This window comes from Leptonotus elevatus, chromosome 7 (assembly GCF_054856555.1).
Source record: "Leptonotus elevatus isolate MCC_2025b chromosome 7, RoL_Lele_1.0, whole genome shotgun sequence".
NCBI lineage: Eukaryota > Metazoa > Chordata > Actinopteri > Syngnathiformes > Syngnathidae > Leptonotus > Leptonotus elevatus.
The window spans coordinates 21,400,240-21,428,109 of record NC_141245.1 but is presented as its reverse complement, the minus strand read 5'-3'; the positions used below and the strand labels follow the sequence as shown (position 1 = coordinate 21,428,109).

Sequence of the window (27,870 nt, the reverse complement as noted above, 5' to 3'; positions counted from 1 at the left end):
TCAAGGATAAGATCATCCACTTATCATAAACACATGATTTATACAAGCACTCAGATGCAGAAAACGTACTCACACTTACTTGGTACTTAAGGTGAAGTGTGGATATTTATGTAAAAAAAGAAAAACTGGTCAGTACGAAACGTTATTGTCAATTATACTACACAATATCCGTCTTGATCATCTCGCCCAATGAAAATCCTTTATGCTATCAATTCAATGGGCCCGATTTTCATGCCCAGTGCAAGTCTAGTGAAAAGCGCAGTCTAACTACACGTGGGTGAAGTTTTCTTTCTTTTGCTATTTGGCTTGACGAGCGCATAAGGTGGGATGGAAGGGAGCCGACTCCCAGCCAATCGAAGCGGCTCCCCTCATTCCCTTGAAAAACGAGGCGGTCAAAAGCTTGATATTGCCAACGCAGAAATTGACTTGCTGTGCATGAGATTGGCATTTATGTGGGTTAAATAATAGAAGAAGAAAAAAGAACACTGCACACATCTTTGCTGCAAGCTCATTTCTAACAGGGTAATCAGGACATGGGAAAAATAAATAAATGCAGAAGATACCATGCATTCATCACAAATCAAAGCGCCATCCATCCATTATCAGAACCTCTTTTTTTAGTCAATCCCAGCTGTTTTACGGCAGTAGGCGGGGTACATTCTTCGCAGAGGATAAAGAATATGTCTCTATATAGTTATATTATCTGTCTACATGCCACTGTTTATGCTCAAATATCAGCACCTCTCCTCTCCTCTGACAATGTCAAGAGAAAAGCTTGTTTTCTTTCAAAATGTCACCTTAAAAAAACTAATTCACCGGTTTTGACGTCGCATTGCGGGTGACATTGTGTTCTTATCTCCCGACCTATCGCGGCACCGCAGGCAGGCATGTGATGTTGGGTAACATAACGCCATAAAGCTTTACGAGAGGCCTGCACAACATTGGCTTTGGCGAAAAAGACACTTGCTACCTCCGCCAAGCTACAGATTTGTGATTGGTTAATTGGAAATCCGCTTGAAAATGCCATTAGATAGTTTTTTTTCTCTCCTTTTAAAATTTGAAGGAAAATGAGCCCTTGGTAAGAGGATTTTATATTGAATTTGTGCTGTTTGAGTGGCAATTGTTTAATCACAGACGTTTTACATTTAAAACACTCCGAAGTTGGGTCTCTTAACGTAAACGTTGCCACTGTTACTAAAATCTTTATAACCCTCTTGAAGGAGAGAATAAAATGTGTTACATGACTCAGCAGAAATGACATTATCAAATAACTGCTCCAGATCTAATTTAAGTCCTCGCTTCTGTTTTTCCAAATTGTTTCAATGTTTTTCAGCCATTTGTCACTCATATACCTCTGCATGTCTGTATTATACTGCCCTCAGGTCGACAGGGTTGATTTGAGAAATTGTAAAAAAATAAAATAAAATAAAATAAAAAAGACAGCACATGACCAAGTAAATATTTCATCAAAAATGTACCAGTGATTATTGTAGCAAATAAAAGGTTTGTTTTTCCAAAGACCCATGTTTTGGTGTCTTAGTAACAATGAAAAGTCAACAAGACATTGCGATAATGCAAATGTCTTCTAAACTGGGTCCCTTTGGTTCCTTCCTTAATCTGTTGAATGGCTCCATTAATGAGCCTAATGGCATGTGAGCGATACCGCACCTGAGCGAAACCGCATGGGGTGACCGCCTCGGCTTCAGAGACTTGCTCCATGGTGCAGCAAAGCAGACCGGGTAGGGAGGGCGTCATTTATGAAGCATGTCTCGATAGTCTCGCCCCCGCCAACCCCCTCTGGGTGCCCTACACACAAGGACAAAAACACACATACATACATTCAGATACGATCATCGACTATTAAGTTATAATAGGACGTCCATTGACCTTTGAGTGAGATTTGTATGAAGTCTATCAAGCATAACTAACTAAATAATGTGTTATATATTTTCTATTTTACCATATTGTAATACTGTAACAACACTGCAAAAATCCTCATGACAGTGGACAGCTACTCAAAAAAGCTTTTTGGTTTTATGAGTTATGATGTCAAAGTTGTGCATTAGTCACTAATGTGCGTGTATGCAAGTATGTTTTATTTTTATGGTAGCATATAATTATTATTTTAAGAAAGACATACATTTACTAATTAATCACAGTCATTTGTTGATGTCCACGAGACGTTTTTTTTAATTAATATTTTTAACCATTTTGAAAAACGATGTGGCCCTCACAGAGTGTATAAACACTATTTATTTACTGTGTGTAAGGTCTCACTACACTTTGGAGTAAATGGACTGTGGGGGACAGACAAAGCTGCCCTCTTGTGGTCAGAATTCAGAGCAGCATAGATAGACTATAACACACAAACGTTTATATTTTATTACGGGAATAACGCTTTGTAAGATTGTGATATTTAAAGTTGACGTTATGAGATTAATGTAGGTTTTTTTTTCAGTTGTCACATCACAAACATACAAAAAACATTGCATATTACAAGATAAGTCAAACTTTAAATTGCACAAAAAAGCATACTTTTGTATTTAGGTTTTAACAAGATGAGAAGCAAGTTTTACTTTTCAAGAATTAATTACAACATTCAAACAAAATTATTACTTATTTTTCTAGTTTCATGATTGTTTTTCTTTTTCTTTTTTAAATAAATGAAACAAAAATTAATCCGTTGTGCTCCTGATTACCACTAATGCAAGTAAACGACATGCATACTGACGAGTTAATTGATGCAATTAGCTGTTTTACCCACACATGCGTTGGCATTTGTTTAACTTGGCATTTCGTCTCGCGTTGACCCTTTCAACGTTTAGATTCATTTGTTGTACTCAAATAGGCCCACCGTCATCCTTTACCGACTTGTGATGTTTTCCTAGGAACTCAGAAATCGGTCATTTGGATGATGACTAGAATCTGTTGCGCTAGGCAAGCAAAGGCTATACTAATACTAAGCTAATTGGATAAGCCAAGTACAGTATTAGCTTTCCATTAGAAAAACACATGGACAACTATTGGTTGCCAGTCTTGAAAGAGAGGATAGTCTTTTTCTTTTTTAACCCAGGGAAAGACTACATTAAGACAGACAAATGTTAACTAATTAGTAGCTATACAAACATTTAGAAGATTGAAAGCCTATTCTTGCAATAAATTAGGCCCAGAAAAGCTACGATAAGCTAGGCTAGCTAGCTTCCGCAAACTATTGGTTCTCTGATGGAAAAAGTTAAACTAATCCAAACCTGTTGGTTTATGAAAAGAAAGGATTAAGACATTTCTTATCTATCTTTGGTAGCAATAGCCTCGGTAGACTATGCTAAAATAATTGCAACAACAAAGTATCATCCAATTTTGAGCCTTGGGTCACACGTCAAAGCGGATTTTCTCCCAATTATACCCACGTCGCGTCCTGTGTTTTTTGCTATGTGCACGTTAATCACTCCGTTGTTTCAGTTTGCGCTCTCATTTCCATCGAATCGGTGGCAGGACGAATTTACGTAGCAGGTGTGTTGAACGGAACTAGAACTACTTCCTATTTTCGCATCTAAGAATCATGGGAAATGTAGTACTTACTATCCACTGCGGCTGCCAATCAGACAACGCAAGATGAGTTTTCTAGCGTTAAATTAACAGAGTTATGCGTGATCGGAGCGAGGTAAACCGCACAGCCAGCTTCCAGTAGCTGTCGGGACCGAACAAAAAAGGTTGTATAATGAGTGCATTGACTTGTTTAGCACTGTTGAACACTCAACCAAGATAGCATTTAGCATTAGCGATTGATGAACGTCAGCAGTCTTTCGGACATCTTATATTGCCAGTCCATTGGTTAAGATATGGTTATAATGTAATTGGCTAAAATGGTGACTTTTTCCTACTTTAAACAACTTTGATTGTAATGATACTTTAGTTTTAATCCACCATTTATAACAACTCCCTTGTTTACCTGAGTGAAAGGGTAAGCTGTGCTAAGCCTATTGGCAAATAGTTAGACTTTCTGCTAAATTGAATTTTTTTTTATTTGTTTAACATCGCTAATAATCAATGTATGAAACAATCGTCTTGTTTGCATTGCTTTGCTAAGGCAGACCATAAGAAGCCAAGGCTAAGCTATTGGGGGAAGCAAATGTTTGCAACACTAGCAACTATTTATTTCTTGTCAGGGTTTGTTTAACTTCGCAAACGTTCACCTAGTTTTAATGGGGGGGGGGGGGGGTTCTATTAAAATACTAGGCGAAAGTTTAGTAAACCTTGAACGAACCCTGACGGAAGCATACATTTGCTACCTTCGCCAGCATTCGCAAACGTTCACCCCTCAGTGGGATACAGGCTTACGATAACAATAATACACAATAGACCAGTTTATTAGTCAACAATTATTTTTTATTTCCTTGTGTTTTCTATGCTGTTTTGGTTTTTAGCAACAGCTAACTGTAAATGATGATCGACTGACTGTTCTCAAGCCGGATGCGCTTTGTGCGAGGAGCAGCTCCAATATTTACAACAGTGACAACGACAATAGGAAGACTTCCCTTTTGAAGAAAAAAAAAAATCACAGTCAGAGCTAACATTTAGCTTGTGTTAACATTGTAGCGGAAAAGTCGGAATTCAGATACGACGACAGACATACAAAGTCAAAATGCTTGGTTTTTGCAGACAGAACTAAAATGCGGCATAATGTTAAGACCACATGAGCACCCGACGCAAGCTAGCTGCAGACATTTTAAACTGAAAACAATGTTATGGGCTATATCCAATATGTAGTGTGCGATTGTTTTGTTAGCATACATAACGAAAGACAATGTAATTGTGCTATTTGTTTGCAAAACATGCATAAACTTAAAAAGTCTTGCAACAGGCTAATTCAACAATGCTGATGTATGTGGAGACAAACGGAAGCGCTTGAGAACATCCTTTTTTCACATTGTGGGGAAATTAAATACCTTCTACCAAATAAACAAATTAGCGTTTAACTTTTAAGATGTAGCAAATATTTTGATACACTGAAAATGAAAATCTGTATCTATTGATCACGTGTATCCACAACCTTCAAAAGGAATGAAAAAATGTGGTAAAAGCAATCCAAACTTTTTAACATTTCTTTATAGAATTAACAAATTGGCGCTAATCGTTATGTTTTTTGTAAGACAACGATGAACAACTGTTACCAGCTATATTAAATGAACAAAAGTCTAAGGAAATTGGAAAAGTTTAGACATTATCTAAGAAATTAGAGCATTGTTGTTTTGGTTATTAAAGGAAAGGTTAACGGCTTAGCGCAAATCTTTATGCTCATACCATTTGGTAGAACACATCTAAACTTTCCAACGTTTCTTATTTAAATAAACAAATTAGCGCTAATTACTAAGATGTGAAGAACAAATGTGACCAATAAAGATCAGTGTCAGTATGTTCATCAACAATCTTCAAATGAAACTTAGATGAAAATTGGCATTAATGATTACATTCAACAACCTCATCTCTTTCTTTTTTTTTTTTCCCTTCTTCTTCTTCATGTAAACAAATTAGCGATAATTGTGACGATGTTGCAACTGGATAACTAACAACCACGTTAATCAAACTTGAAATGAAAACTGCTACGTTGCACAATCAGGGGCCACCATTTTAACATGCCAACACCTCGGAATTTAACAATAACAAAAACTAAAAGTGTGAGTTGCGTTGAACTGGCAACCGATAAGTCACCTCACTTGACGTACATACGAAATAAAGTTGTCGCCCATGCAGCGCTGCATCATTACGTTATGTTGTCATTATTATTAGAGAACGAGATGCGTTAGCCTTAGATATCTTCAAGGAGCAGAACCATAACAACAACAAAAAGGTAGGGGAATAGGGGGGGGGGGGGGGGAGAAAGGTCTCAGCCCGACTTGAAGAGCAAGATGGCGACTTGGCCCAAGTAGAAGTAGATGAAATGTTTGGTCTCGTGAGTCACGTAGCTGCCGAAGTTCCGGCCCACGATGCAGTGCCAAGTGGGGTTGTACTTCTTGTCAAATTCCTGACAAAAACACCAAAAGAGGAATATAAGCAACAGTCGCTACAATGGACAGCTGTTCAAAAGCTGTTTTCGTCCATATGTAGGAGTACTAATGTGCACCAGGCATTAAAGTGGGCAGCAATTATACATGTCTTCTATATAAATGAGTCTTAGTAGCCACTGGTGTGCATCAGTTACAGTGAACAGCTTTTCAAAATGCTATTTTCTCCTATATGCATGAGTCTTGTTGTAAAACGTGTGTGGCCAATTTTGATATGAAAGCCTCATTCATACAAAACTAGCCTCAGATTTGCTGTCCACTGTAGTCATGCACTGATGAAAAAAATAATGCTAATAGAAAAATGCTTTTTAATAGCTGTATGCTGTTGTAACTGAGGCATATTTTTTTCTTTGACTTCCTTGAAAAGTAACTGCGTCCCTTCAGTCACCTTCTTAATGTAGGCTGCGATGTCCTTCTCGATGTTATACTTCTCCATGGCCTGCGTGGCGCAGTCCACGGCGTCCTGCTGCATGTCCTCGGACATGTCTGCGTTTTTGATGACGGCCTTCCTGTCAGTCATGACGAAGACGAGGATGAGGAAGAAGAGCAGGAGGTTGATGGAGCCTGTATGGGGAAGAGGGAGCACGCACATTGTGACGGAGCGCAAATCAACACACACACACACACAAGCATTAATGACATGTCATTCAAACGCAAGACGATATGCACGGCCGAATTACATGTAGCCTAGCTAATAATATAGCCGATGGAGTCGTTCATGCGTTTTAGAACTTATTTTTTAACGCGTCACAGACATGACTTGGGGAAACTTGATACAGGTGGAGTGACATTACTTCGCCAAATCAATTCCGCAGAGAAGCACATTCGGTATTCGCCATTTTCAAAAATACCATTATTCACGTATTTCACGAGTTACACGTTTTGTAAGTAAAACGTCAAATACTAAACAAGACATGCATTTCAGTCCAACCCTTCAAATAAATCACAATATGATCTTACCTTTGTATGAGACTAAAGGAAACGGAGCCCCGCAAACGTGAATGTAGCTGGGCAAGTTTGTCAAGATGTTCTTGCTTCTAATTGCTGTTCAATTTGTGTTCTTTTTAAAGCGCAATGAGCTTGTTGTAGAAAGGTACGTTTGCGCTCTACTCTCGCTTGTTCCGCTGGACCGCCCTGCCCCTCCGTTGCGAGTTGCGGCTTCCTATTGGCCAGAGTCACCGCCTCCCCGCGCTGTGCAGGCGTTTTTCAGCAGCCCCTCTATGCCGGCATCTTATTTCCTCCCACAATGCAACATTCGCCCGTGGCGTAAAAACAGTATTTTCACATATCCTTTTTTTCCCCATTCAATTCCGTTAATTCTACAATTTTATATTTTTAATAGGCTTAAATTTAAATAAATATTAACACTGTGCTGCAAAATAACATATATTTAAAACGGTCTTCTCCATCTGTGTGCTTGCTCGTTTCTCCATACATTATTTGCTTATGGCACAAACAAAATCAAAGAGGCATTTTGTGTCGTTTGTAAAGTGTTTTTATTGAAAATGCTAGAAGAAAAAAAGGATTGATTAAGCAGAGAAATCAACATTCAAACTAGTACCCCATATGAAACCCTCCCCAAATTTTCCCGCATACCAGGCATCTACGATTCCATCCTTTGATCCAACTTCCTGGTCCTGTTTTGCTCTCGTCAATTTTCTCGCCATTATCACTGAAAAACTTTATAAAAGATAGGCAGGTGGCAGGCTATTTGAAAAAAATTAAAAATAAAGAAAAATGTTGCTCCGGGAGGTCCCCCGTTAATTAGTTCTGAAAATTTTGCTGGGAAATCCTGGAAAACTGATCCCGTTCCCGAGCATCCATCCTTGCCTATAATCCCTTTCTTAAAAATCGATCCAGCTCCAAAGGATTGCGATCCACTGAGCCACTCCTCTCCAATCAAAACCTTGAAATACCAGGAAGAAAATCAGAGGCAGACCGTTAGAACAGAACGTATACAAATTTGGGGCAAAAAAAAAAAGTGCGAGCGAGCAGGGGAAAAAAATCCCTAACATGGTGCATCAAGTCAGAGTTTTCATTTACAGATGACAGCAAAGATGTTACATTTACATCACAACACTTTTTGTCTGTAACAGGCCAAAGAGGCGTGTTTCAAATCTATGACATGCACGACAACAAGAATAAAGCAATGACATGATTGACGGAATGTGAAGCATACCATGGCCTCCATTTGATGTCCTATCCTGACCATACAAATGAAATGTGCTCCACCACAATGGGTTTTTATTCCAAATCACTTTAATCCTTCTCTTCTGAAGTCTAAAGGAAGACACAAGGTAAAATATAGTTAAAGCGTTGGTGTCTCTGTCCAAATATCCTGACAAGCCATTTTTCCTTTTTTTCCCTCCTAAAACTTGCAAAAGCATTGTGTGGCTCAACATTTTTGGGGAGAGAAGGGAAAATGGGAAGAAAAGGGAGGGAGGGGGTGTACAACTACATACCAAATTCATCTACTGTACAAGGACAAAAAATAGAGGTTAAAAAATGGTGTTGGGGTTATATCTAGGGTTGCAAAATTCAGGTTTTGTGGGGTTTTCTCTCAAAGTTTTCATGGGAATAAACGGGAATTTGTGGGAATTGTAGCTTGCAATCAGTGTGGGTGGGACAGAGGTGGGATTCAGTCCTCTCTCCCTTTCTAGTCTCCAATTTGATACACAAGAAACGACTGTGTCTGAGGAAAAACAACCTATCAGAGACAGATTGCGCAATGCCTCCAAATAAAAAAATTATCTGCGAACTCCCCATTTCAATTTTTTTAATTGGCCCTTTTTTTATTGCACAAAATTGCATCCGCATTCTGGATTGTTTGGTTGGGAGGCGAGTAAAATGTAATTAACAGTTTTTTTGTTTTGTTTTAATGACTAGAAATTGTTTACAACTTTATGAAAGAAAGACATCTGTCAAAATGCTGAATTGTATCATTCTGCATGAATGTCTGCTTATGACAAAACAAAACATTAACATTTAATTTCTTCAACAATACCTTTTCCAAAAATTCCTCAGCTTAACTTTCCATGACAATTAACGGAAGTTTTTCCGGAAACTTGCCGGAAATTCCCTACCCCTTTGCAACCCTAGTTACATCACTGGGCGGGAGGGAGGTCAAAAAGGGCAGAACGCCACCAGATTTTCTAGGAGCGTGATCGTGATCGAGAGCAGCTGTGTCGCGGCGAGTAGCGTGGCGACGGCCGTCCGCGTCCTCGGGAGTCGCTGCGGCTCCGGCTGCGGCTGGGGGTGCGACTGCGGCTCCTGCTCCGGCTGCCGCGGCTGCGGGAGCGGGATCGTCCGTAACTCGGGCTGCGGGGACCGTCTAATTTCACGCGAACGTACGCCGTCTCTCCCTGGCGGCACACAAGAGAACTGCACATTGTAGGTGGAAGGGCGCAGATTTGGAGGGGGGAGAGGGTGAGGGACGGGTGGTGTGGTGTGTGTGTGTGTGTGTGTGTGGGGAGCGTGGCCGGAAAGCGGTACTCACCTCACATGGCACACGCACACAAATCCACAGTGCCAAGAGACCAAAGCGCTAACAACATACCTCATGCGAGCGGAATTTGGAGTTGTCCAGCTTTCGGACGGCATAGGTCATGTCTTCCTTGCGCACAAACTCTACAACGCCGGTGCCGTCCCGGTACACGTCTGCGTAGCACACATCGCCCGCCTCGCGCATGTGGTCCTTCAGGTCCTGCCAGCTGCCACTCTGGGGGAGCCCTGAACACACAAGATGGCCACTATCATCTCACCATGATGCTGACGGTGTGATATATGAATGATGTCCGAATGCGGATATTACAGTAATTGGTTCCCGGGGCCCGGAATGCCATTTGGCTCAGCGCTACCCCGGCTTGAACCGCTAACTTAACAGAAACGGAAACGCTAGTGTTTTTCAGCGTTAGGGTTTCAAACAAAGGTTATGGTTAAAAATTTGCCCCAGTATCAAACACTTATCCTTCCTAATGAGAGTTATGGTTTTAAATTGGGGCTTCAAGCCAGGGTTGGGGCTTCAAGGTAATCAACACATTGAGAGTTACTTGTAAAGCTTCTCTTACTGCACTTGCATGACAATAAATGAGAATATGGATGGATGGATAAAATTACTTCCCAGGCTTGTGCTGTACTTCAAAAGAAAATTATGGCAAAAGTTGAACCCCCAATTAACAAAGTTTTGAAAAGAACAATTTACTTTTCCTTTCAAACAATATACTTAAGCAATATCGCGGCCGACCTTCCAAACCGGGACAATTATCTGCTAAAGATAATAATGGCAGCCACAAAAAAGGCAGTAACCAAGAAATGGCTGCAATCTGATCTTCCAACACAGACTGATTGGATAAGTATTATGAACACAATTGAAAGTATGGAAATAATTACCTTCTCTTCAAAACAAAAAATGGAAACATTTATTCTGTTTTGGGAAAAATAGTGTTTAAAAATAAAAAAAGTGACTCTTGAACCATTGCTGTATATATAAAAAAACTAATTACTGTATTCTATTTTTCTGTAATGTGAAATTGGTGACCAAATGTATGATTGTAGTTTTGTTGTACTTGAAAAGTTACCCAAAAAAAGTTTGACCCCTGAGGTCATGCGTTTCTTTTGTTTTCAGCTCTGTACACATCCTATTGTTCTCGGATATTCATACCGATGTGGATTTGTCACATCTGTGGTAGCAACAATACGCGCTGCGCTTCTTCTTTTTTTTTAGCATCAAAGTTGTTTGGCCTAAAATACTTCTGTGGGTTGTCCTAGTGCTGCTACCACTCATCAACGTCTCACAGACACACAATGGTTTTCACCTCAAACCAAAGCTCTTCAAAGATGTCCCGAACATGCACTCGCTTTATTTGATTAATACGACTAAGGATATATAGCAGTAGCACATATTAACGACAAGTTGCTTTTAGACCAAAAATAAAATCAAAACCGAACAAAGCGTGACGGGCGCTGTCAGCAGCATAGCGCGGCAATGCAGCAGGCTTACCCGACACAACCACCCTGTACTCAGAGCGTCTGGATGGGGGCCCGTATCGGCCTCTGGGAGCTCCAGCTCCAGCTCCGCCGCCGCCGCCGCCGCCACCGGCCCCGCTGAAGCTGCTGCCTCTGGACCCTCTGCCGCTCCGGGGGAACTCGACACGCAGCCGGTAGCCGTCGTAGTCGTATCCGTCCCGGCCGTAGACGGCATCTCCGGCATCCCTGCGCACAAAACAGAAGATGCAAGTCACAATGGAAATGAGAGCATTAAAATCATGTATTCGTCCATTTTGAATGATGGATGGGTTGCATAGAGTTGGGACAATTTCTGGAACATTTTGGGTATATTTCCATGGGAAGTTAAATTGAGGACATTTGTAAATAATCCAAAATGGGAATTTTCCATGGGAATTGATGGGAGTGAACAACATTTTGTTTTATTATAAGTCTTCTAGGCAAAGTTAATGGCTCTTCTTGCCCACATGCGAGTGCATTACAGTACCTTAATTGCTTTAATTCCATTTCTTTTTCACTTCACTCAAGCGGCGACGCATCTGAAGCTTGTTTGCGTGTAACAGAAAGTTTCAGTTCACAAAACAAAAGGGAAATGAATTGATTGATTACAGAAGATTGGCCGTGAATAGGTTATTTCAGCGTAGTCATTGACTGTGCGTGGTTCCTGCCTCGCTTAACCCCGTTCTGTCACTTTTCACAAAGTTTACATTTTGCTTTGCCACCAAAAACAAGCTGTTATTAGCTAACCCTAACACTCAGAACAGGGTTATCAGGCAGTAGAAGAAACGTTATGTCTTCAAATGCAGCAAGCCTCTGGCCAATAGTTTTCAGACTGGATTCGGGTTAGAATTTCTCACGCACTGTCTGCGGATGTGACGTAATGTGCGTGGTGTGTATGTGAAGAACGGTACGTGCAGTTTCATTTTTCCTCCGCAGGTGGCAGTAGCTATTCGAAATTGAATATTCTACGTCCAGTAGCTTTAAGTAAAACATTTCTGGTTTATTCCCAATTATGCACATGGAGAATATCCGATTTGTAAATGGCCAAAATTTGGCTAATCCCTAAACAAAGAGCTAGGCTGGTATAAAAGTTGTGCACATGTTTTTTTGGGGGGCATCTATTTTACAAAATAAGTTGTTGGTGTAGTAGCATAATTTCCCAAGTCATATTTTATCACAATAACTAACTAAAACAATGAGGAAGAGTCAAGTTGCCTCAATTCAACCTTTACGGGTTACCATTACCTGGGAGACTGAGAATCAACAAAGAGAAACAACTTCTAAGCACACACGTTGGAATCTTTTACAGATACCATGTCAATAAGTTAAACATTATTTTGGCAATTACGCAGTAGTAGGACGCAATATACAAAAAAATGTAGTCAAATTCCAGTAAAACTGTGCAAATGTGTTGTTTGGGACCGCGAAAACAAATGTTAGCATTTAGCCACAAAATGGCGGTTTACTGAATGAAAAAGGCTAAGCTAAGCTATCAGAGCGCCTTACCTTGGATCTTCGAACTCAATAAAAGCGAACGGCGGTCCTCCTCTGCGGTTTTTTAGGTCGATGTCTCGAATTGTGCCATACTTGTAGAAGACCTCCTCAACGTCTTTGGTGCGGATATCAGGCGGGAGGTTGCCCACGTAGATTCGGCAATCGTTGTTCCCCGCCGGGCCTCGCACAACGCCAGACATCGTTTGTGGATGGGGGCTAGTTTGCTGCTGCTGCTACTACTTCTGCTGCTGCTGGACGGGTTTGAATAAATAAAATAAAAATCCTACTGGATATGCCGCCACGAGCGGAGAAAATGCGTTCAATTCCCCGCAAGGAATGAGACGGTTGGTCACGCTCCGTCGAATTGCTTGGTTTTACTTTGCGCTTTACGAGTTACTAGAAATTCTTGCCTCGCCTCAGCCTCTCTCTGCCACCAAGGAAGCCTTCTTACTTTTTCCCTCCGCCACTCACCGAAGTTCCGGTGTGGCTCAGAAACTCAACTACATCCGCGTAACGTAAAGTAGTCCGCCGTGTCCACGGGCAACTTCTTTATTAGTTATAAAAGAGTATGAGTATTAGCACATTAGTTTAAGTGAATTGTTATTTATCAGTATTCATTTTAACATTCGATTCGATTCATCATTGAATGACGAATTTTGTAATTTATTTCCTTCTGATTTAAGCACCTACTTTTCACTCGACATTTTTAAAAAGCAGTTAGAAAGACGTGCTTATTATCATTAGGCAGTCCTTCCGGTGATATATAAAAAAACATTATTATTTTGATTTTCATTTATTTAGATTTTGTCGCTTTTGTAATTTATTAGTCCTCTGGCCTTGGGGGATTTTATTACACTTGTATCCCATTTTGATTTTGTTGTTTGCTTCTTTCATATTGTATCAAGTTTTTTTTAAACTAATATCAATTGATCTTTGTTATAACATCCATTTTTATTGTTTAACACATCAGAATTCGGTTTGTTTGACAAGCAACCTCAAAATGGCATTTCTATATTCCTAGTACCCATGCAGATATGCTGTGCACCTGTTTTCTTGTACAAGTAAATTACATTTATTTCTCATATACTCTAAAAACTCAGAGGATCTGTTAATATTACTTGACAGGCCTCAGTCCAGGGGTCATCATTATGGTGTTAAAAATTAGGCCTTGTCTCCATGCAGGATTGTGATTTTCTAGAGCGATCATTTGAAAATGTAAACACTGACAGAGAAGTCTTGTGATTTGTCTAACATAAATGGATATAATTATTAATTATAACATAAAACGTTATACAAGTGTGTATCAAACAGGTAGTTCTATCATGGATTAATCAGTACACAGTTCTCAGTTTTACAGTTTGTGACCGCTGCAGTCTTTATACGGCCAGCAGAGGGCGCTCTCACTTCTTAAATTTAAATATTCTCCATGCCAGCCACTTCCATCCAGCCATCCATTTCCCGCTAATCTTGTATATATAAAAAAATGATATCATTCATTTGCTTAATTAGGAGTGAGTTAAGCTCCTCTTTCAGGAGCTAAGAATAGTACATGATATTAACACTAAAACGTTCATTGAAAGCAGTGTTGAACTCGTCATGCACTTTAACTTTCAGGAAAGCAAAACGCCAGAGAGTGTGGCTTTATCTGAACACTTTTATTTGGAATGGAGACTCTCAGAAACAGTATGCACACTGATATGTTGGTTTTCTAACGGGATGCATGAACATCACTTTCATGACAACTGATTTATTTCAATTTAGGCGTGTCAAGCTAGGTTTAGGGTCTCAAATTGAGGTATAATGACTCAATTGGGTTATAGTCTGGGTTCTGCTTTCAAGCATGGTTTTAAATTTTAATTTAAAGCTACTGTTTTCAAGTAAGTTTGCTAGGTGGTACAATAAGTGAAAATCCCCTGACTATATCACAACAGTTTCTATTCACGACTGTATGTTGATGGAGGCGTCTCAGCTTTATGAGCGTGTTTAGTATGAGTAACAGGATCCGTAGACGCCGTGCGCAGAATCAGCGTAGTTGTCGGCGCCCTTGTACTTTCCTCGACACGCCAGGCTGTTGACCTGACACAGACACACACACAACATCATGAACAATTTTCAAAATTTCACATACTGTAATGCTGTGTATTTGGAGAGAGCAGCAGGCGGCCTGCACCTGAATATTTAATTTTCTGACCCACCAACACTCAAAAACAGATATTTGTACCTTCTGCTCTTACTTTGCCAAAACACTGAACTGATCAGGCCCAAGCCATGTCTAATATAAAAATATTACTTAGCCAACATCTGGTGGCTGCTTGACGTCAAGATACTATGTTGAAGTAAGGGGAGGAGCTTCATTTAGTCAGGCCTTAGCCGTGTCTAATAGAATAAATTGTTTTGCCGCCATCTTGTGGCATCAATAGACAATTACAAACCTCTTAGGGTGGGGGTCAATTTCTGATTTTCGCTATTCACGGTAGAGTTCGGCCTACACTAGTGTTACAGTAAGTAAATGAGTTGAAACTGCACTTCCATCAAAAAGTGAGCCAAGGTTTGATCTTTCTTTTGCCCCCTCTGACCTCGGCCCTCTTGATGAACTGCTCCGTGGCGGCCTTCTCGTTCTCCTTGTGTCCGCGCCAGGCCCGCAGCGCCGAGGCCTGCAGGGCACGTCCGAAGGAGAAGGTGAGGGTCCAGGGTTTGGCCAGCGGGCAGTTATTGATGGCGTTCAGGTGCACGGACGCCTCCTCTTCGCTCTGGCCCCCTGAGAGGAAGGCCACGCCTACCCGGAAATAAGGATGAGGGATGTTGGCAAAAACGAAGAACAAGCGGAAGTACGAGTGACGTCTTGATGTTAGGGTTGACTTACCCGCCACCGCCGGAGGAACAGTGCGACGCAGGGCGGTGAGTGTTGCCATGGCGACGTCCTCCGGGCTGTACTTTTTGCTGCAGCCATGTCCCGGTGTGACCATGTTGGGTTTGAGCAGCGTGCCCTCCAGGTATACGTGGTGGTCCGACATGGCTTGGTAAACCGCCGTCAGCACCTGAACTCCAAAACAATAGTTGCTTTATTTATATGTCTTTAAGTCTAAATATGAGAGATTGGTCGCTGACCATCTCTGTGACGTATTGGCAGCGCTTGAGGTCGTGATCTCCGTCAGGTAAGAGCTCGGGCTCGATGATGGGCACCATGCCTTGCTGGAGGAGAAGGCATCGCAAAGCCGCAGATGTAACAGCCAATCAAGAATGACAATGTTGTATCACATGACCTTTTACAACAAAAAATGAGGTTCGCAGGAGATTCAAGTATGATCCAAGCTGTACCAATACTGGATAAACCGTATCTCCATATTATTTTGTACATACGACTGTAGATTTTGTTATGTTCATTACTACAGTTTGTAACAACATGAAAACACTATCCATAGCCAAAACTATTCAAGTTAATTAAATTCAAAGAAACAACTACTCATCAGCGACGCCATGATGAAAAGGTCTATTTAGCGTGCGGGCTGTGTACACTCACCTGCTGGCAGATGCTGGAATAGCGAGCCAGTACGTTGGCGTTCTCACTGATGGCTAGCTTGGATGGGTTGGCGTCACTGATCTTCATCACGCAGCGGCACTTGGCGAAGGAGGCGCCGTCTTTTTTGTACTGGGCGCAGCGCTCTGCCAAGCCGTCCAGACCTACAGACAAACATTTGATACAGGTTTGTTGTTTATTCCTTAATAGAGAGAGGAGGAGTTGTACAGTCTGATACATTTCCGGTACTCACCTTGGGTGGTGGTTTCCCCGCAGGTTCCTGGCAGAGGGACAACACCTTTGTCAACCTGAACAAGAAAAGAAAACATCCTCAACACAATGCATTGGGTATAAATAACCGATGCTTATTATTTTTGGATTCAGAGCTGCGCTAGGCTATTTATTGTGCCCAATTTGGGTTACTTTTGACCCAGCAGTTTTAAAGCGGAAGTCAACCCCCCATTTATTTATTTTTTGACAATAATATGTTCCATGCAGTCCCACTGGTCTAAATATGGTATTCTGGTTAATATTGCGTTAGTGGAATATGAGTTAAGCAGCAAAATCCAGCTGTTTTTATCCATCTCAGTGGGCGGCCATTTTGCCACTTGCTGTCGACTGAAGATGACATCAATGTTGCTCAGGACTCAGGCAACGACCAATCACAGCTCACCCAATGATGTCATCTTCAGTCGACAGCAAGTGGCAAAATTGCGGCCCCCTGAGATGGATAAAAACGGCTGAATTTTGCTTCATAATTCATATTCCACAAATTTTATATTAATCAGAATATCATGTTTAGTCACATATCACATATTATTTTCGAGAAATGTTTAAAGTTGACTTCCACTTTAAAATGACATAGAAAAAAGTCTTACATTTAATTCAGCTCAGGCCGCAATCCACTAAAAAAAATGGACGGCAGGTGGCAAATGGTTCCCGAGCCGTAGTTTGGACACCCCTGCCCGAAGCGAACCCTAATTGTAACCGCACCTTGACGCCAACCAGGATGCCTCTATCTCGGATCATCTTGACAAAGCCGACCCCTGCGTCCGAGTGCTGGTAGAGCGTCTCGTGGAAGAAGATGATGCCGCCGATGCAGCCGTTGACGCGCTCATCTGCGCTAAACAGGATTTGACGGAACTGACGACGGTTCTCCTCGGTGTTCTCCACGCCCACCTGGGCCAAACGCTTGGCCATGCTGCCTGCCGAAAACATCAATGCTCAAAATCTCATAGAATTCAAACAAATACATTTTCCCAATTGAAATGTCTGCTCCATGCTCCTTGCGAGTGTTTTCATTTTGTATTTTTTTTGTTTGGCTGCTTGTCTCCACTGTAAAAAATTGAGAACTCAAGGTAGCGCGTTAGAGTCGTGTACATACGTACCCACTGACTCGTCCGCAGCCAGGATGCCCTTCCCCGGAGAGACGATGCGCATGGCGGACTCGTGGAGTTCCTTCTTCTGAGCCTCGGACAGGGTGGCGAACTGGTGCGTCATGTTGGAGAACTGTGCTACCTTCAATAAAGGGCGCCACTGAGTAATCACTGTAAAGCCAATTAGAAAAAAAAAATGCATGGCTAAGTGTTCTGCCCGCAGTAAAAGTGTTTAAAAAGGTGTTCCATATAAAGGTTGAAAAAGGTTATAATTTCAATATTACCATAAAGGTGAAATGCAATTTTGTGGGGATTCCTGTCCAGTACATCAATATACTTGATGATGATGATGCAACAATTTTGATTGTGTATAGTGAGGTATGCAGCAACCATTTTAATTTAATATCAAATATGGGATCCAGCTTTTACTTGATAAAAACAGACAAAAATGTAACATGTTAGAATGATGAACACAAATGCTTTTTTTTTTTTAATAAAATAAATATACAAAGTTTTGAAATGAAATGTATTCGGTTTAAAAAAAAAACGTTAATATTTTAAAATACTTAACCAAAAATAAAAATGTACATTTAAAAACGAATTAATTAAAAAAAAATGTTTTTAAAGCAATAACAAGCCAAATAACACTTCACATAAAAATAAACAAATACTGTGGACCACTGCATACTACACACAGCCACCCATTCACCTATTTGCATTTTTTTTTTTTTTTTTTTTTTAATGTTTTGAAAGCCAACCAATGTTTTTGGGCTAAAATGCTTATTTTATTGGTGGTTTATCTCCTCTTATTCAAGAATGTTTTGGGTAAAAAAAACAAAAAAAACTTTTTAAATGGGCATCAATTATACTTTATTTAAAAAACGGAATCCATTTTTTTTAATCCATCCCTGACGTTGCTTTAAAAATTATAACATACCATATTAAATACATGCATTTAAAAAAAAACACGAAAATTAAAAAAATTCCAAGTTAACTTTCAAAATCAATAGTAGCAAGATTACATCAACATTTTTGTTTTAAAATGCATTAAATTGAAAACAACATGATTTTAAATTTAATACATATATCACATATTAAATTAATGTTCTAAAAATGAAACACGTAAATCAAACTATTGATTCCCTGGCTTAAAATGCCACTCTCCAGTTTCCCAAGGATGCTTTACTTTGAAAGAAGAAAAAAAAAAGAGCAGCAAATATTTCCTACCTTGACAGGAAATGAAGCGTGTGGCAGTTCTCTGTGATGGGACGAGAGTAAGACGGCGGTGGCCTTTTCTCTGAATCCAGCACTGTGGGCGGAGCTTGCTTGCCATATCGCTCACACCAAATAAGGGCATCACAATTGTGCACAATCATTGCTCTTTTCCAATCATAATAATAATAAAATAAACGCCACTTGACTATGAGATAAATGCAACATTATCACCTGTAAATGTCAAATTTAACAAGACGTCCATGGACAAATTATTGAATTAAGAAGCCTCAAGCAACCCAATTTGAGCCTTTAGCCGCATTGCTATTTATATTCTAATTAGCACAAATCTCCCTTGGGAGGCTGTGGTCAACCCTCCTGCTATTTGGGTCCTCACCCTGGAATCCTCACAGGTCTTTTCAACAGTCTCAAAGCAATTCATCAACTTCTCATGTGAGGTTTGAACTGTGAATGAGAAATGGAAAGTCTTAGACCTTTCCACCATGATGCCACGTCGTCGTGGACTTTCGGAGAGCACCACAAATACTTCTGTCATTTGACCAAGGAAGCGCCTTGAGAAAGCATGAGAAACGACATGAGATGAGTTTAGCCTTCTTTTCTACTGCCTCAGTTTGAAATTGTGTCAGATTTTAAAAAAAAGGAAGAAAAAAAAAGATGCATGAGGTGAATTGAGCCACTGAGAACGAGAGTAGGCTGACGCCATTTTGTCATTTTTCAGGAGAGTGATTTAAAGTTTTATGGCTGCACTATAGCTCCAACCTCTGGAGGAAGTTCCACCAGCTGCCACAGACGCTGATGTTAGCAGGCTAGCCAGTATGTTTAGCTAAATTACTCAAAGACAACCGACCAAAGCCTTTTTATTTATTTTTTTACATACTGCACCTGTGAGAAAATGTCTCCTACAAACCACAAGTTTTGATTCCCAGTCTGTCCTTTTCCAAGTTCTAGTAGCTACTATGTTTTGCCGCTGCTTTTAGGTCTTTGGCCACTATGATGAGGATCCGTTAAATGCGAGATGAGCGTTTGCTCATTGAAGTTTAAAATGATGGCTGCGGCCCTGCCACCGTGGGTCAGTGAGTGGCCATGATGGACCTGCTAAAACAAAAGCCCAAGAGACATTTCATGTTGCTCCTATTCATGAGTGTGAAATAGATCAAGAACAGCAATTACATGTGGATTCCTCCCCTGGGGCGCCATCGCTGTCAGCCAATTAAAAACACGTAATGACCCTGCTTTATCTAGTGCTCTTATTGAGGCCGCCCTCATTGGCTGGTTGGTTCGGGGCTTCCTAAATGGGGCAGCTCAAAATTGGCTGTGATGTACGTTACAAAGTAAACAGATTATTTCCAGTTGTTTTGTCTGCTTCTATCACCTGACACCATTTAAAGTTTCTGATTAGGCCCTTGGAAATTCTTTTGTAGCTGACTGCTACCTTATGAGATCGCTCTGATGGCATATGCAAGCTTTCTGTAGACCATGGCTTGTGCTAAGATGTCAGAAAAAGCCTGATGGAACCTTAGAACTTTTTGGGGGTCAATCAAAGGTGCGTTAAATGTTAGCAAGTGTTTAATTCCGTTTAATGTGAGTTTGAATGTGGTTAGTTCATTCCGAACATAGCCACACCCCAGTTGTGAGGGTGTGCACACTTCTGCAACCAATTTTTTTTTACTTGCCTTGACGAGAATATATTTTTTCAATTGGTAGTTTATAGGTCACATTAATGGAAGATAATAAAAATTTTACTTGCCTTGACGAGAATATATTTTTTCAATTGGTAGTTTATAGGTCACATTAATGGAAGATAATAAAAAAAATCCTGGTCTCAGTTGTATATATTACAAAAACCTTGCAAGTGAACAGGGGTGTGTAGACTTTTTATATCCACTGTAGGTTAAATCAAAGCTGTTGCAAGACTTTCACTTACTGTTCAAATACTTTTGGAGAGCAGTCTATGTACAGTATGTAAATTAAAAAAACAACACAAACCAATACTTTATTGAATTAACTTTATTATATAAAAGAACATAGTACAAAATTCCAGTAGAAACTTTACAACAGTAAAAAACAAAACAACTGGATGAGTTCAGTTGACTGGCCGCTAACGAAACGGCCCAACGGGAACTAACCACGTTATTAGCAAACGTGCGGCTAGCAAAGGTACCAAAGCAAAGCGGTCGCGTAAACATGCTCAACGTCAACAATTGCTGAAAACAAAACAGAAAATAGAAAGTGCACTTTTGAGTTAAAGTACATCAAGATTTATTTGAGTGGCAAATTCTGTAGTATGTAGTAGGCCAAGCTCACGTGGTTGCCAGATTTGTGGCTTCCCGTTTTGTCACGCGCAACAGGAATGTCCAGAACACAAAATAAATTAAAAAACGTCATAGGAAAAAAATGACAAACAACAAAAGAAGGCTACAAATATGCTACCGCAAAAATAAATTACCTATTAGACAATCATTTCAAAACATGATGAAATACTTTTTCGGGACTCAAATCAAATCATGTTTTGCGTGACATACATCTCAAATCCACTGGATTTAGTTTCTAACCATCATCGCATCGTTTAGGATTGGTAACAAATATTTACACTCTTGAAAGTCACAACATGGAGGACCAATAGTGCATGTGTGTGTGTGTGTCTGTCTGTCTGTGTTGTCTGTTTGTGTGTGTTGTGTGGACATTTACCTGTACCAAAAATGTGCGTGTGTGTAATTGGTCAGTACAAAGGCACTCAATGTGTCACACGATGAACCAAACCAATTTCATACGGGGAAAATTAAATTAAAACATTTGCCCAAAAAAGCTCATTGAACGTAACTGGCTAGCCATTAGCTTTAGCATCCGGTGTGGACAACCGTCAAAGGTTTTGGATCCACGTTCACAGTTGACAAAAAAACAAAAAGGTCAGCAAGTGTCGTCTGCGGTCCGAACCAGCAGACGCACAGACGCCTCGCACGCGTCTAGTGGTTGCCGTGGTAACCCAGCTGGACCTACACCTAGGCCAGCCTGTAGAGGGCGCTGAGGGTGCGCGCCGTCAAGTTGAGGAAGCCTCGGCCGGCGTCTATCCAGTCTTGCCATTGAGGGGCGTCGTGCTGAGGGCAGACACACACAGACACATACTAGTAAGCTAACGTGCTAACTAGATTAGCCACCCAGTTGAAGGATATGAATTGAAAAAATATGACCAAAATGAAAAACAAAAAAACAATACAAAACACAAGTGTGTATAATTTATGTGTGCACACAGGCCAGTCAAAAATAAGCATAACAAACACACACATGCAGAGGCCATTCAAAGATGTCTATATGCACACGTACACACACAGCCTTGAGCACGTAAACAAAGATGATGTCATCCCAGGCCTCACTCAGACATGCAGCCTGTGGTGTATGATGAGGGGGGAGGGGGGAGGGAGTCTGTTGACAAGTCCTCACGCGAGCCAGTGTGAGGAGGGATGAGGAGGGGTGAGAGGGGGGAGGAGATAAGAAAAGCAGCACAGTAGTTCAACATTTGCTCAGAGTAAAGTGAGCTCATTCATAATATAAAGTCAAGACCACACACACTGTGTTTGTGTGATGTTTAGTTAGTTATATTACAACAACAACAACAAAGTCCATGTGTCAGCCTAAAAGTCACATGGATGTCAAAAGAAAGAGGCGGAGTCACAGCAGTCAGTCACGTGTATCCTACATTGACCTTTGGCCTGTCACTCCCTTTATCAGCGGACCACACCAGCGCTCAGCTCAGTGAGCAGCCAATCGCGGTATGATGTCACACAGACGTCATGCTTGGAACTATGAGGTTAGCCACGATTCCAGCTGTGAAGTCTAACTAACTCTCTGATGACATCACGGATGATGTTGCATCATGTGACGCCACGTGTCACACGAAGACGTCAAGCTAGGACGTTATGCTATGATGTCATCGCGCCTAGCTAAAATGTCACATCACGTTACGTCACGCAATGATGTCACACAATATCACGGCGCATGACATGACATATTTCCATATCTGCAGATATCTTACCGCTCTCATCATGGAGGCGTCAAATTGATCCCCGATGGTCCGGAGCTGCTGGGCCACGGCGGTGGTGTCTACGTGCCTCGCCTCCAGCGTGGCCTCGCCTCTGGGATGCGACCCACCCCCAAACGGGCGTGGGTCGCGAGGCAGCAGGTCCGGCAGGGGGCCGCGCTGATGGGCCGCCTCCTGACGTTGCTGCCCATCTATACAGAAAGAAGTCACAAACAGGAAGTTAAGACTTTTTTGGGGTTGACTTATGATTTATTTTCTTTGCATTTCCGTACGGTTGCCATGGAAACGATACCCCCGGTACCCCGGTGGGCTTTTTGAGACAGGATGATTAGCGGAAGGTGACTAGACGGGAGAAAAGCAAACAAAACAAAACAAAATGAGAAAGGGCCGTGACTTGTTGCCAAGGCGACTGGAAGACTGACAGGCGTGCTGCCTTGATTGGCAGTGGAGCTGGCAGGTGCTGCACTCTGATTGGACAACTCCCTGACTAACTTTAATCATCGACAGGGTTGTCCAGAAGTTATGACTCATTTACAACATTAAGTTTGATAAACCAAATTCCCCTCAATTTAAAGTTTTATTGAATAATTTTATACCAGAGATCAAATGCTGAAAATTATGAAAATGTTCTGTTGGCTACATTTTAAACAATACTTAATGCACCCAAAAGCTCCTAAATATAAAGTTTTCGAGGAATAATTGTTCAATAAAAAAAATGGACAAAATTACATGGCATGTTAATTTTGTGTTTATTTTATTCTTGTATGTTTTAATTGAATGTGTGAGGTAGCAGGAAATGCAGGCTGCTGGCGTGAGTGCACGTGCAGGACAAGTCTCAACATGCCCCACAGCTGAGATGCAGCACAGAGAAGGGAGGGAGGGAGGCAGGAAGGAAGGGAGACGAGCTGCAGGAGGGGGAAAAGGGGGGGGGGGTATGTCCCACAACTACTTGAGCCACCAAACATGTCACTTTTCTTCAAGATGCAAACAAATAATAAAAAAACTCCCCAAGTTTCCACTCATGCCCTACTTACATAAGACATCATTTATTGGAATTCATGTTCTTGAAAAAAAATTGTCATAAAGTGAGGGTCAATAAAAATATTTTAATGTTATTTTATTCAAAATGAACTGAGTAGTTACCCATTTTCCCTTTAAGATTTTTTTTGTACTAAAATATTCATTACGGCCCGACTGACTTAGTCTTCTCAATTTAATCTCAATCTGCCAGTTTTTGTCTCTGCTGTAACGTTACGCAAATAATAAAGTACAAAGCATTATAAAATTGGCAAATGTTCTGCCTGTTATTTATGCTGTATCTTTATTTGTTTGTTAAGGGACCCAAAAAATATGTTTTTTTAAATGTATTAGTTGTTTTTTTTAAATGAATGGGCTGGTTAATTGGTTAACAAACTTTTATTCTGCCAAATATTGGAATGGCAAAAAAAAACAACAACACGATTTTGCAATGCCCTGCTTTTGAAAAAGATAATTATTAATTAATTATCAACCTTTTCTTTATACAAACAAATAGTACAAGTCACTCAAATCTGTACTTCTTACAGAAATGGTCAGAAAATGTGGCTCAGTCAGAAAACGATTTAAATAAAGTAATTTTTATTCAAAATGAAGTTAGTAATTACCGACATTTTCCTCAATAATATTTTTAACAAAAAAATTATTAGTAATTAAACACAAATTCTCTTAGATTATTTTTTAAAATACAACATTGTAAAAGCAACAAAAAATTACTCGTAGAAAGAGAATTGGTTGCCTCAATTGTACCTTGTATTGATATTGTAATAATTAACTTAAAAATGACATTGGAAATTAGGATATCAGGCTAAAAATATTCTTAGTTAATTTTGTTTTGATTGGTACACAAATGTACTTGTTACAAAGTCTCCAGCCAGTTAATGGCAGGCTAGCAACTGCCTGACAAAGAAGAATGAATTAAAAAATAAAAGGCATGAATTAAAATGCAAATTAATAATTTAAAAAAACACTTTTGGTATCTTTATAACCCCACAAGTACTAAATCAGGGTGTCCAAAGCGCAGCCTGATACTTGTTTTCTTTTGTTTTTTTTACTATTGCATATTATTAAAAATATTAACAATAAAACGAACATTAGCTTGTAAGCTTAGATAGGTTTGCATTTTTGAGCGCCGTGAAGAAACAGAAAGCATGTGTCAACTTTTATTTTCATCTGTCAACGATATCATCTGCTCTTCAAACTGGTCGGAGCACTTTTGGCTGCCACTTGCGTCAACAAAGTACGCCAATGTACGTCAATCTACAAACACACACCTCACAGTACACCTTTTGAACTCAAGTTTATTACGTGGGAATGATGAGGCGTGGAAGACCAACCGCAGAGTAGCAACAATTCGCACCTGGGGATTTCAAAGCATGACTTGCGGACCATCAGTGGTCCCAAGAGAAACCCATGAGGTACATTTGGAATTTGTGAATGCCTAAAACAGTAAACAGTTACAAGCTGTAGCTGTGGTGACCCTTGGGTTTGATGCCCCTCACTACGGGTAGTTGGGTATTGGGCATAACTACTGCACAGACCCCTCACTGCTCATTTCATATTCATCTGTAACACCATTACACTTTTCCAACCAACGTACATTTCTGTTGATTTGGAAAGCGATTAGTAAATACGCCTATATACCCGTCGGTTATGTACTGGCATATTTATATACTGTACGCATGGTTATACCTGCAAAGATTCCATCATTATACTATGTCACACATGGCTCTATTTGCACTGTCTGTACTTTTGCACATTCCTGGCCTACATTACACACACACACAAAAGTATCCTAAATTACAATATACCCCACAGTTATGTACACACATAATTATATGTTTAAGTATTCCTACAGTTGCAGCTTACGGTATGTTTTTTTTAGGCCGATTCCGATATTTGGCAGAATAAAATTCTGATAAACGATTAATTGGCCGTTTAATTCAAAAAATTATATCAAGAGTAAAATAACCTATATTTTGGTTCCTAAACGCCTACAACAAATAAAGATATAAATTACAGGCAGAACATTTGAATGTTTTACAATACTCTGTCCCAAAGTATTTGTTTAACTTTACAATAGAGAGAAAAATTTGCAAGAATCTGTCAATTTTTCTCTCTCATTTTATAGGTTTGCGAGGTGGGGGTTAGTTGGTTGTAATTGCATGTCATTATTATCTTTATCTTGTGTTGTAATGTGTAAAAAAAAAAAAGGGCTGATTCTCTCCAATTCAAAAGAGGTCATATGAGCCTATAAAATTGCCGGGCCGATTAATCTGTCAGGCCCTAATGTTAATATTTGAATCATTACCAATCAACACATTTTTGAGCCCTTTTGGAGCCCATTTGCCTCTGAATTTCATGACCCTACCTGATTGTTCTCCAAAGACGGCGTTTGGGTGGCTGGGTGGTGAAGGCGGTGGCGTAGGCAGATTGGGTTGTTCCCGGCGGTTCTGCTGCTGGTTCTGGTGGTGATTGCTGGGAGAGTTGTGCAAGAAGGAGTGACAAGCGCTGAGGTGTTGGTGGGGCAGAGGGCCACTTGCCCCTCCGGCAGCTTCACCCACGCTCTCTACGGTCTCAGCACGTGCCATCTTACTGGTAGCCTGAAAGAAAATTAAAAATCACATTTTTACAATGAGTTAGCGTACTCACTATGTACACTATATACACTATACATCTATATTTAGGACAATGCACAGACATGTAGCTGCTATTCTGCTTTCTTGACTTCGATTTATCTTGAACCCCCCCCCCATTTTGTTACAACAATTTGAGTGGTTTAAATGGTGTTTAAATGCAGTCAATACATCGAATCCATTATAGCTTTTTTTCTAAAAACAAAAACATAACGCTCCACAGCACCAATTACACCAAAAATTTCTAAATACATATTGTATCCAACTTTTAAATGCATTTCATCTTTAAGAACAGTTGATTATTTATATACATTTATGCAGAAAAAACATTTGTTTATTTATTTATTATGAGCAATCTATTATAATTGAATCGTTAATTAAATGGCTTTTATTTTCCTATATTTTTAATTTTCCTATATTGAAACGTACCATTTAACCTTAAAATATTACCGTGTCTTAAAATGATTTACTTTTTCTTTTTAATTAACACCATGGCCTACTACACTACTGCATTTTTAATGTTAAATTAGGTATTTTTTTGGTGTGTAACTCTTGGTCTAAAAAGTTTAAGAATCATTCACTTAACTGAATTAAGCGTTGCAAGTGTCAGAAAAAGTCCAACACTGCCGAGTATTTATCATGCAAAAATGCACTTAAGTTGCATGTTTGACCTATATTCCTTCATCGGTCGCCAGGAGGCAGCACATGTGCCATTTTGGATTCCAGTGTTTGTAAACAAAATGCACGCGCACCATTTTAACAATTCCATTTAAATTAATAATAATAACAAATCCACGTACTCTACCCCATCATGTACATTTAGCGACATTGCCACTGCATTTGCACGTGGGGTTTCCTACAATGGACATAACAGGCCACTGATGATTGTAAAGTGTTAGTTAGTAGCACGGCTAGCATGTTAAAATACGAAGAGTACAGTCTTGCACTATATGTAGAGCAGTTGTGTGTCGACCATTTTGTCTTACCGGTGAGTGGTGTTTCTCCGTAATGAGTTGTTCTTCAGGACCGGTGAGTAGAGAGGCGCAAACCCGGGAACATCAGAAGCGGGCCGCAGCGAAAAAAAGTGTCATGCGGTCGGTCCACGAGTGTCACTTCATGTCAGACGACCTCGCCCGACGACTTTGGATGACTAGTCGAAGAAATTTGTTACGCGTCCATTCGTTTAGCCGCTACCGACGAGTGCGTGACATGTTTGTTGGTCTTCGTCTTTTTCGAGTCTTTGCCGCCTAGCGGGGGTTTCCTCAGTTTTATACTTGGCAGCAACATCCGGTCTGGGGTTTCAACATAAAATAATACATTGACTGTGTGACTGATTGAATATTGTGGTCATTTGTGTTTTAAAAGCTTAAAACAACACTACGACGTCAATAACAGTGGCAGAAAATCACCCAAAATGCATAAATGATCGAATTATTCTATTTTTAAAACAACTACTTTATTAGGGCCAAGCTGGAAA

The 27,870-nt window shown here is 40.3% G+C and overlaps 5 protein-coding genes across 10 annotated transcripts in view; all 5 read right to left on the bottom strand.

The window, feature by feature from the left end:
* The window catches only part of hnf1ba (HNF1 homeobox Ba), a 41,555-nt gene extending 38,023 nt beyond the window's left edge, over window positions 1-3,532 (bottom strand). For all 4 annotated transcript variants that reach the window (XM_086080603.1, XM_086080606.1, XM_086080604.1 and 1 more), the window contains exons 1-2: window positions 3,408-3,532; window positions 1,669-1,806 (exon numbers count right to left, since the gene is read on the bottom strand). The gene's annotated coding sequence lies outside the window, so the exon portion shown is untranslated. The remainder of the gene's footprint in view (window positions 1-1,668; window positions 1,807-3,407) is intronic.
* An 832-nt stretch (window positions 3,533-4,364) lies between these two features.
* On the bottom strand, window positions 4,365-7,218 carry dynll2a (dynein, light chain, LC8-type 2a). Its single transcript, XM_086080237.1, has 3 exons — window positions 7,023-7,218; window positions 6,451-6,626; window positions 4,365-6,022 (listed from the first exon to the last, which is right to left on the bottom strand). Exons 2-3 carry the CDS (start codon window positions 6,580-6,582, stop codon window positions 5,885-5,887), a joined length of 270 nt encoding a protein of 89 aa, XP_085936363.1. The 5' UTR covers window positions 6,583-6,626; window positions 7,023-7,218; the 3' UTR covers window positions 4,365-5,884.
* A 315-nt stretch (window positions 7,219-7,533) lies between these two features.
* On the bottom strand, window positions 7,534-13,012 carry srsf1a (serine and arginine rich splicing factor 1a). Of its 2 annotated transcripts, XR_015095552.1 has the most exons (5): window positions 12,573-13,012; window positions 11,062-11,273; window positions 9,619-9,791; window positions 8,242-9,424; window positions 7,534-7,968 (listed from the first exon to the last, which is right to left on the bottom strand). XR_015095552.1 is itself a non-coding variant. In XM_086080236.1 (4 exons), exons 1-4 carry the CDS (start codon window positions 12,758-12,760, stop codon window positions 9,215-9,217), a joined length of 783 nt encoding a protein of 260 aa, XP_085936362.1. In that variant the 5' UTR covers window positions 12,761-13,012; the 3' UTR covers window positions 7,534-9,214. The 2 variants fall into 2 exon arrangements, 1 of the variants encoding a protein (XP_085936362.1); XM_086080236.1 differs by having other exon boundaries at window positions 7,534-9,424.
* A 1,491-nt stretch (window positions 13,013-14,503) lies between these two features.
* On the bottom strand, window positions 14,504-18,692 carry aldoca (aldolase C, fructose-bisphosphate, a). 2 transcript variants are annotated; one of them, XM_086080072.1, is made up of 9 exons: window positions 18,681-18,692; window positions 17,466-17,624; window positions 17,071-17,282; window positions 16,331-16,385; window positions 16,081-16,241; window positions 15,669-15,752; window positions 15,424-15,598; window positions 15,137-15,336; window positions 14,504-14,636 (listed from the first exon to the last, which is right to left on the bottom strand). In XM_086080072.1, exons 2-9 carry the CDS (start codon window positions 17,575-17,577, stop codon window positions 14,544-14,546), a joined length of 1,092 nt encoding a protein of 363 aa, XP_085936198.1. In that variant the 5' UTR covers window positions 17,578-17,624; window positions 18,681-18,692; the 3' UTR covers window positions 14,504-14,543. The 2 variants fall into 2 exon arrangements, with proteins under 2 accessions (XP_085936198.1, XP_085936199.1); XM_086080073.1 differs by lacking the exon at window positions 15,669-15,752.
* Window positions 18,693-20,675: 1,983 nt separating this feature from the next.
* Window positions 20,676-27,666, bottom strand: bbc3 (BCL2 binding component 3). The gene is made up of 4 exons (XM_086080553.1): window positions 27,380-27,666; window positions 26,129-26,360; window positions 22,717-22,913; window positions 20,676-21,781 (listed from the first exon to the last, which is right to left on the bottom strand). Exons 2-4 carry the CDS (start codon window positions 26,346-26,348, stop codon window positions 21,686-21,688), a joined length of 513 nt encoding a protein of 170 aa, XP_085936679.1. The 5' UTR covers window positions 26,349-26,360; window positions 27,380-27,666; the 3' UTR covers window positions 20,676-21,685.
* Window positions 27,667-27,870: the final 204 nt, after the last annotated feature.

Bases quoted from the DNA above. Each gene is read 5' to 3' on its own strand.
- srsf1a (XM_086080236.1), bottom strand. From the start codon at position 12,760: ATGTCTGGCGTTGTGCGAGGCCCGGCGGGGAACAACGATTGCCGAATC. The intron at 11,274-12,572 runs GTAAGGCGCTCT...TTTTGTGCGCAG, and splicing joins ATTGAGTTCGAAGATCCAAG to GGATGCCGGAGATGCCGTCT. The intron at 9,792-11,061 runs GTAAGCCTGCTG...TTGTGTGTTCAG, and splicing joins GTACAGGGTGGTTGTGTCGG to GGCTCCCCCAGAGTGGCAGC.
- bbc3 (XM_086080553.1), bottom strand. From the start codon at position 26,348: ATGGCACGTGCTGAGACCGTAGAGAGCGTGGGTGAAGCTGCCGGAGGG. The intron at 22,914-26,128 runs GTAGGGTCATGA...CTTTCTGTATAG, and splicing joins CGTCTTTGGAGAACAATCAG to ATGGGCAGCAACGTCAGGAG. The intron at 21,782-22,716 runs GTAAGATATCTG...GTCTGCCCTCAG, and splicing joins ACGCCTCCATGATGAGAGCG to CACGACGCCCCTCAATGGCA.
- aldoca (XM_086080072.1), bottom strand. From the start codon at position 17,577: ATGACGCACCAGTTCGCCACCCTGTCCGAGGCTCAGAAGAAGGAACTC. The intron at 16,242-16,330 runs GTGAGTACCGGA...GTTTGTCTGTAG, and splicing joins CGGGGAAACCACCACCCAAG to GTCTGGACGGCTTGGCAGAG. The intron at 15,599-15,668 runs GTCAGCGACCAA...TTTGGAGTTCAG, and splicing joins GCCAATACGTCACAGAGATG to GTGCTGACGGCGGTTTACCA.
- dynll2a (XM_086080237.1), bottom strand. From the start codon at position 6,582: ATGACTGACAGGAAGGCCGTCATCAAAAACGCAGACATGTCCGAGGAC. The intron at 6,023-6,450 runs GTGACTGAAGGG...TGTTTTTGTCAG, and splicing joins TCGCAGCCTACATTAAGAAG to GAATTTGACAAGAAGTACAA.